Source organism: Mytilus californianus, unplaced genomic scaffold, assembly GCF_021869535.1.
Source record: "Mytilus californianus isolate M0D057914Y unplaced genomic scaffold, xbMytCali1.0.p SCAF_10, whole genome shotgun sequence".
Lineage (NCBI taxonomy): Eukaryota > Metazoa > Mollusca > Bivalvia > Mytilida > Mytilidae > Mytilus > Mytilus californianus.
The window spans coordinates 15,679,663-15,689,220 of NW_026262582.1; the positions used below are offsets into that span (position 1 = coordinate 15,679,663).

The 9,558-nt window shown below is 31.9% G+C and overlaps 1 protein-coding gene across 1 annotated transcript; it reads right to left on the reverse strand.

Annotated features, from left to right (window-relative positions):
* Positions 1-5,944: 5,944 nt before the first annotated feature.
* LOC127718689 (uncharacterized) lies at positions 5,945-9,165 on the reverse strand. Its single transcript, XM_052224744.1, has 4 exons — positions 9,038-9,165; positions 8,276-8,377; positions 7,496-7,666; positions 5,945-6,126 (listed from the first exon to the last, which is right to left on the reverse strand). Exons 1-4 carry the CDS (start codon positions 9,147-9,149, stop codon positions 5,945-5,947), a joined length of 567 nt encoding a protein of 188 aa, XP_052080704.1. The 5' UTR covers positions 9,150-9,165.
* Positions 9,166-9,558: the final 393 nt, after the last annotated feature.

A 9,558-nucleotide genomic window follows, 5' to 3' on the forward strand; every position in this document is an offset into this window, starting at 1 on the left:
AACTTTAAACTTTTAACTTACGATCTTTTATCCTCTCAAAAACTAGTGGCATGTGTAGGATTCGAACCCGCGCGTATTTTCTTCATAATCAATAGAGTCTTCAGTCTATGCATGATACCACTAGACCACGAGGGCTGACATCAATCCTTATACTAATAGTTCTCTTAAAGCGCTTAATTGTCAATACATGTCATTTAACTGTATTTCTGTCTCATTGATAATTCGCTTTTGTAATCTAATGAAATATATATATCTTGGTTTGTTCATGTTTATTGAATTTGTTGTATTTTGGGTGTTAAATTTTTAAAGAAATGGGTTAAAACAACTTCTTTTGACAGTAAAAACAGAAACAAAATCATCGCCATTATATGAAAATGAAGTATATGATACTTCTACGTGTTCTACAACAATATTTTGGTCCAGAAAAAAATTACAATGAAAAAAGTTCATTCCGGGTACAAGGTTCGTACTTCGCACTGTTAATATCACTGTTATGACAATCGTTACCAACGACTAGACGATGAACAGCTTGATGGTAAGTTTATGAAATCGAAATAATTATTCATTGTACATCCGTAGCAAGAGCAATTCTGATGGGGATTCAGAATGCGTTCCACAGATAAAACTAGTTTATTGACCGGTGAACGATATATGCCAAATGTAACAACGTTAAAATAATCTTAACTAAATGAAACGGAAACAGTTTAAACAAAATTTAAATATAATTGTTCAATTTAAATCGTAAGCACATAATTTTGATACTTTAGGAAAGCAACATGAATTTAAGCATTATGAAATGGTAGATTTTTGGCATTTACGCTAATAATATTTATTTGACTAAGAACGGCTTATCGGTGTTTAGTCTTCAATATACTAAATAATGTTGCTAAATATTATATATATAAATTTGAAGGTTTTAAATTTTGGTACTTAAAATTTTTTTTTACTTTTCAAAAACAAGATAAATAAATTCTGTAAATTAATATATGTCTTTTTGAATAAATTAAATATACCAAAATCTATTCAATTTAAATAATTTACAATAAATGAAATATGTATATACAAAAATAAAATCTGGTGTTAAAAAAAGGAGTTAACACCCCCATTTAAGTTATCTTAAACTTATGTTCACTTGTCAAATGTCTAAATATAGATGCAAACCGTGTGGATATAATCATTTTCAGCTATTATAGAATAAAAAAGACAAAATACGAAACTATTTTTATGAAATATCGTTGATTCATTGTCAAAACGTAAAACAGACAGTCGTTTTACTAGAAATGGGTTAAGCTAGAGAATTGATAAGAAGTAGTGGATTCGGAAACAATAATCAACTTGCGACTAAAGTCGCTCGTTGATTATCGTTTACGAATCCACTTCTTCTTATCAATTCTCTACTACAAAATGATTTTCAAAATTTATAACAGCAAATTTCAATAAAACAATATCTGTATTTGCATGCCAGTACATATGTTTTGGATGCTTGGATGGTGATACCCTTGGTGACTTACAGTCCATCAATAGAGATATGAAACCAGTGGTAGTAGTAATATTAACGGTGCCAATTTTCTGCTCCAGATGATGCCCATAAATGATAGACGTGCTTTTCGTCTACAAGGGAATCATCTGTGACGCTCGAATGAAAAAAGTTGATAAGGCCAAATAAAGTAAGAAGTTGAAGAGCATTTAGGACCTAGAATTCCGAATATTTTTGCCAAATACAGCTTAAGTAATCTATTCCGGGGGAAGAAAATCCTTAGTATTTAGACAAAAATCTAATTTTTGTAAACAGTTAATTTATAATTATAATAATATTAATGACAAACGGAGGTGTGGTCAGATTCTGTCCACTTACTGTGTTCCCCTTAGATTATGGGCTTTGAATCCGGTTCCATCAGCTATGACTTCAACAGGAACGCCGTCTCTTATCAATTCAACGATCTGTTGACGACCTGAAACAAAAACTAAATGTTACTCCCGCCATAAAATGTTTCAATGGGTTAACGTTGCACTCTTTCCAGCCACGCAACAAATAATTGAAAAGGGATCTTACTTAAAATAATATATATGAAATACAATCCTGCAACATAAATACTTAGAGTACTCTTATTAGACATCGAAAACTTATCGATACTGATGCTTACACCTATGCCTAGGACGACAGGTAACCTGTTTGAGAAGGGTCATCTCGAGGTGTACAATTAGCACAGGCATTTATAAAGTATTTATCTAATTTGTATTTATACAATATATTTTTCTCAATGATTTGTTAATGAATTGGCTCTGTTTTGAAGCTGAGAATTGACCGATTTTCATATTATATACTGTGTAAATGAAATGGTAGGCTTTGAGTAAATTAATAGAACTTTATACAGAAAGTCAAGATTCTACTTCGTCAAAATTATCTCTTCATTTTTTTTTCAATCGTGAAAATGGTAGCCCCTATAGGGATGACGCGCTGTCAATTTAGCTCTTGAAACCCGATTACTTTAGTAATTTATCCACATACGGCATAATGCAATGCAAATTAATGCTTTAAAAAGACCAATCAGTATGATTCGACAACTAGTTGGAATATCACAAATTTATCACTAAAGGAATTCCAAAACAAACGAGAGCTCTTAGTGTTTCATGTTCAGATTCCGAATTAAAAAACACATAAAACCAAATTGGATTTGGATTATATTTTTATTTTTTACCTCTGCAGAGTCCAACTTAGTTTTACGAGGTAACTCATTCGGTATATTTTGTAATTTTGATACGGTCCCTCTAATTTTTTAGTCAGTGTAGGTATCGGTGTCGGTATAAGTGTCCGTGTAGATGACTTTTCGAAAATGTCTATTGAGAATTATAACATTAACGATAGCAATTTTACTGCAGCAGATGCGCATTTGCAATTAATGTCTCTTCAATAATACTCTAGGCCAAATATTTTAAAATCATCAACTTACACAAAAGCTGAAGAGCTGATCAAACCAAAAGGACCGAAAGTCTAGCCAAATCCGGACATGCATGAGGGAGAATTATTCATTAATTAAGAATTAATTCAAAAAATTAATAGCAGCAAATTTCCATTAAACAATATCCATATATTCATGCCAAATGCGGATGAGTAATAAATGCTTTGTAGATTTACAATACAATGATATAGCAACGGTTGAAATGCAACAAAGAACTTTGTACTAATAAATTTAACAATGGACGTGTCATACTTTGCTTAACTGCTGCTTTTCACACTTATTTTTGATCGCTAAAAAAGAGGCAAAAGATATAAAAGGGATATTCAAACTCCTAAGTCAAAAAAAAAACTGACAATGTCATGGCAAAAAACGAAAAACGACCAAAAGACAAACAACAGAACAAAATTAGAAATATCATTAGAACATTTGACATAATTTATACCTTTTTACGTAACAAAAATAATATAACAGCAACAACACATTTAATCAACCTTAATAAAGAAATTATTAATTTTGATCTGTGATGCTTACAATATTTGATGATAATATGAAAATTGCAAAATTACAACAACAATAATAATAATAATAATAATTAGCACAAAATAAAACTTACCATAACTGTGCATATGAATGAAGGCGCCTGTTATATAGATTGGTCTTGACATTTGCATGGTAGAACATTCTCCTGGATACTCAGAAGTTATTGTGGTAGTTTTCATTCCAGTAGGTAGAGTAAAGTGGGTAACGGAAATCAATTTATTTCCAAGTTCAAAACGTTGTAGGTAACTAGTGTAGTACAAAGTTATCCCTGAGCTGTCATATAATGCTGGATTTAAATATGGGTTCTTATATCTAATCTGAAAGAAGTGACAAAAAGATTAACTGTCATATTTTATAGAGGTTTCATTAAGTTTCAATTCAATTCAAGTCCTTGCATGTCCCGTTGCGTTTTAGACTGTTCAAATTTATGATGTAAAGCGACATTGATATTGGCAAGTACAAAACTCAATTCATACTGAATGAAATATTTTGATCATTCAGATATAACAATGACAAAAAAAGCGGACGTATTCTCAACTTGCAGACTACATTAAATAAGAACACTGTTTAAGTATGTACACCTCCTCTTTGTTGTAAATGATTGAAAAAATACATATCTCAGAATTTTGAAAAGAAAAAATTGATATGGGATGTACATATTTTTAATAAAAACATTTCTTTGTACTCCTCACCCATTTTCTCAACATTTTGGCTGATGACACTGACCAGATTGGATATAAAATTTGAAAATGTTATTACTCAAAAACTACTTATTGTAAGTACACAATTTTTTCACAGAGTTTAGTTTGATTATAATATTTTTTAGATTCATTGATATTTTCCATTTGCATCACATGCTTTGGAAATAATTCCCGAACGAGATTACAACGAGAATGAAACATCAGAAGAATACATCCTTTAACAAATATTTTCCAATTTCAAATCTTAGAATTCAGTTGTTTCGAAACCAAGGAAAAACAATGGCTTGTTTGAAATAAATTTGCCACAATACGTTCATTTTATCTATTGCTATCACTAAGGGTCGGGATGGGGACCTTCGTTTCTGTATGCTTTAATTTTTTTTTACCATTCTTCTCTTTTTTATACTTTATGCCCATTATTATCTATATATTTTTTATATTTAAGCACCTAATTATTCTCTTTTCTTTACTTTTTTTTGGTTCATTTTTCTCTATTCTTTACTTTTTTGGTCCATTTATCTCTATTCTTTGTATTTTTTACCCATTATGCTCTATTCTGTAAACCCCCATCCACATCTTAATCACTTTGCGTGCATTATCGTTGTCCGTCGTAAACAATACAAAAAACCTCAGATCACTATCAAACAATTTCTTCGCGTAAATGATTATTAAAATATCTTGTTCGAAGTTAGTGTGTTTTTTCTTCATTTCTGTCAACAAAACAACCCAACCGCCATAATTCTAACAGGGACACAATTTATTTATTATAATGATAGTTATTGGTAATTCACTTTCTTATCCACACACACATGTCTTTGTAAACGAGATAACGCTGTTCTGTTTTATTTCTAAGATATTACGAAGCGGTTGGACAAGTGGAGATGTAACCAAAACATATGAATATCAAAATATCATATAACAATGCAAAAACATGACTACACATTTATTTCAGCCATTCCCAACCTTAAAACAGAACGATTTTAGCTTATAAAGATTTAACAACAAATATATCTTAGCTACTCAATACCTTACTACAAAGAGGTCTCATCCATTCAAGATCTGACCTCAAAAAGATCTCCGCTACTTCAGACATGACTAGCTACAAAACGATCTTAAGTTTTCAAGACATGACTACTACGTGATCCCAAATACTCTAGTTCTGACCTCCAAGTGATCTCAAATACCGACTGAAACCGATTCCAGGAAGAGAAAGTGATCTCAAATACTCTAAACCTTACTGAAATATCAATTAAAATATTTCAGTCATGACTACTAAGAGATATTTCACTCCTGACTATATTACCACCTATTAGACTTTGACAACCTTCACGAGGTTTCTCGCCACATTCAAATGGATGGTTATACACTCGAGAGTGAAGACCAGAATCTACAATAAAGCAACGAAACACAGATGATAAATGTACAAATTCAATTGAAATATTCCAGTCATGACTACAAAGAGATCTCAAGTACTAGTACCCCAGTACTGACTACAAAATTATCTGAACTACTTTAGTGAAGACTGCAACAAAATATCAGCTATAGCTGGCGCAATTGCAAATTAATGTCTCAGTTACACTTGACTTGAATTTAAAAGTAATATCAGTCCGTGGTTCAATGTAATATATATCTAAGAGTAACATACTCTGTTCCCCATATAAAACTCGTTAATGTGAGTAGACATGGAACTGTCCGTAGTGATTCCTGTTTTTCTTATATTTTATAGTTCAATATCATGAAATACTACAATACCTGGAAAATAATTTGCCTGCACCCAGTCTTGCCTATTCTATAACCTGATTTTGGCGGGAAACAAATTCCTTTCTCATGCCTTGAATAACCACCTATTAGACTTTGACAATCTCCACGAGGTTTCTCTCCACATTCAAATGGATGGTTATACACTCGAGAGTGAAGACCAGAATCTGCAATAAAGCCACATTCAAATGAATGGTTATACACTTGGAGTGAAAACCAGAATTTGCAATAAAGCCACATTCGAATAGATGGTTATACACTCGAGAATGAAGACTAGAATCTGCAATAAAAGCAACATTCAAATTGATGGTTATACACTCGAGAGTGAAGACCAGAATCTACTATAAAGCCACATTCAAATGGATGGTTATACACTCAAGAGTGAAGACCAGAATCTGCAATAAACACAACGAAACAAAAACGAAAAATAAACGTACAAATTCATCTTATTCCAGCATCTTTAGATGTGACAACAATGTCATAGCTGTATAAACAGAGCTTAAAAATCAAATGAAACACATTTTTTTTTAATAAAATAAATTTATATATTGCAAAAGATGACTTATTGATGAGAAGATGTAGTCGATCTTTCAATTGTACGTGGGTAATAGCTACAGTGTATGGCGGACAGAGTAATGTATTTTTTATCTATCTGCAAAATAGTGAAAATTGAGATTAAAGATTGTGGAGCCGATCATTAATATTTTTGAAAATCAACATATGATTGACACCGCTGGTTGAATATACCTTATCACAATCTTACACTGGAGAAAAAGGAAATGAGTCAAAGAAAGAAAAATCTTCCATAAGGCATAATCAAAATAATTCCGCATCAAAAGTTTGCTGTTAGCAGTAATCATGCTTTTTTATACTTAATTTACCAAAATTCTTTCCGTTTAATGCATAATAAATACATATAATACACATTCAAAATAAGTACTGCGACGAAAAAAAAGTGGTGTTTTTTGTTGTGTTGTTGGGTGTCTAAGTTTCAGGTCGTTATATTCGACCATACACAGCTGATACACAGCCCGGATACAAATATGGAAATACATTCGCCCGGTTAGGGCAGATAAATGCTGACAAAGGAATAATTTCTAGGTCAACCGGGCACTATGGCAACCGGGCTTTGGGTTTCCATAACATAAATTTCCTAGGGCACCAAATGCAAATCATAACTGCTCACTAGTCAAACAAATAAATCTAAATATAACTCTTGATTAATATTTCTGATGATTTCTAACTGTATTAAACGATTATTAATGAAAATAAGTAAAACTGATACAATTACATGAAACACTTGACCTAACATATAAAAATGTTACAGTACTTTTTAAACGGACACCCTAATCGTGTTAGCCAATGTTGTTGCAACTGACCACTTGTGCAACTACAGTTTTATCATTGAGCTTTTTAACCCATTGTTTTGAATCCGAATGTATGTTACTCAGGTGACTTTGCTTAGATTTTGAACTTCCTATGCAATTTTGAATCCATTTTTTTAAACTGCTATTTATAAATAAAAAATGAGATTACCACAGGCAAATATCTGTATTTGGTCCACTATTTTCGTCTGGTCTATGATTGGTTCTGCAGCAAGTAGATGATAGTCCTTATCATATGGCAATCTTACTTCCAAACATACATATGATGATAGTTTCATTGGAACATGCGCATTGGTCATATTTATTTTTAACTGTTCTGTATCTGTAAAGTACAACCACAATAAGGTGATGGAAATAGAACAATAAACACAAATTAAACGCCAAATAGTGAAACCATACACAAAGGAGATGAAAATTTCTGGTACATTTCCTTTTTAATGTGGAAATTCATTTTTTCGAGTTACTTGTTTATAGTTTTCATTATGTATACAATCAGCTCAAAAATCATCGAAACCATTCCAATGCACACAACCATAATAGAACAGGCTTACTATTCAAATTCTTATTGAGTTTGAATATAGAAATAAGTAGATGTGGAAGGATTGCTAGTTATTCTTTAATTGGTGGTCGTATTGAGTTTGATCGGATGTCTTCTGCCATCTTTGAAAGTAAACTAACAGAAAACAATCGGTCTAAATGTCTAGATCTTGACCCATACTTTTCACTTAGTACTTTATTTTTCAATGTAGGATGATAAAAACTACATTCTGGCAAAGTATTCAAATTCTATCGTTTTCAATTTAGACACCCATCTTCCTTCCTTGAGTAACTTTAATTTCCCGTGTTATCTATTGTTTACGCCCACACTTGTCTCTGTGTTTGTGTACTAGTTTTTACGCACAATTCTTATATGCATTTGTTAAGTAATTACCATTCCTTGAAAACGAAGGACAATCAAGTTTTCTTTGACTAGGACACTTATGATTGTCAGATTTCTGTGCACATACGGGACTATCTATTGGCTCGCAAACTCCTAAAATATAAATTGAATATATCTATAAGTGTTGTAAATAAACTCATCAAAGATAACAGGATTAAAAGTTAATAGTGTGCCATGACGTTTAAAATGGCGGTATTACTTATAATAAAATTCAGTTTCATTCTTCTTGATTAAACTGTACAAGACTTTGAATATTTTTCTTGGTAGCATTTATCTGATAGCTGTTCACGATTCTGATATTTCCCGTCGATTTGGTACTCTTTTAGGTTTTGTATCGACTGAGGGGAAAGTCGCTAAATGCGAGTAAGCCGGTTAACTATTTGTATGCAACGTTTTACTTCAGAAATAGAAGACCTTAAATACTTGTAAATAAATTCATAAAGTGTTAATTGGGGTCTACAAAATGCTGAATATGTACTTAAATTGACAGTTATGGGCATTCCGTGTTATGTATTTGTTTTCATGAAGTTTATTTCTTATATATGAGGGTCTGGATGGGGTTTAAACAATAAAGAATAATGGGGAAAAAGTGCAGAATAAAAGGCAAAAGATATAAAGAACAGAAAAAAAAATGCACAAAAGAGAATTATCGGCAAAATTTATAAAGAATACAGAAAAATGGCTTGCAGAATTGAAGAACACCCATCTAGGCCCTCATATATATGAAGCAATTATTAACAGTGTATGTATAACCTGGATGTGAAACAGTAGTTGACAACGATGTTGGATTTGTTTGCTCCCATTCACAGGTCGGGTCGCCAAGCTCCTCCCCATTTGTACGGCCATCTCCATCAGAATCGGTCATACAAAGGTATCTGTTCCATGTCTGTAATTTAGTGTTAATCAGTCATGTTAGGAAATTTGAATGACATAGAAATTAATTTAAGAAATATATCTCCATTGGTACGACCATCTCCATCAGAATCGGTCATACAAAGTTATCGTTACATATGTGTTCCATGTCTGTAAGTGTTAAACAGTTATGTTAAAGAATTTGAATGAAATAGAAATTAATTTATGAAATATATCTCCCTCATGCAAAGCTTTGATTCCTTTTCCGGATTTGGCTATAATTCAAGTCCTTTTAGGTTTGATCGGCTCTTCGACGTTTGTTTTATGCTTTTGATTTTTTTGCCCCGAGCATCACTGAAGATACATTATTTGTCGAAATGTGCATCTGGTGCAGTAAAATTGGTACTGTTAAAGTTATGAAT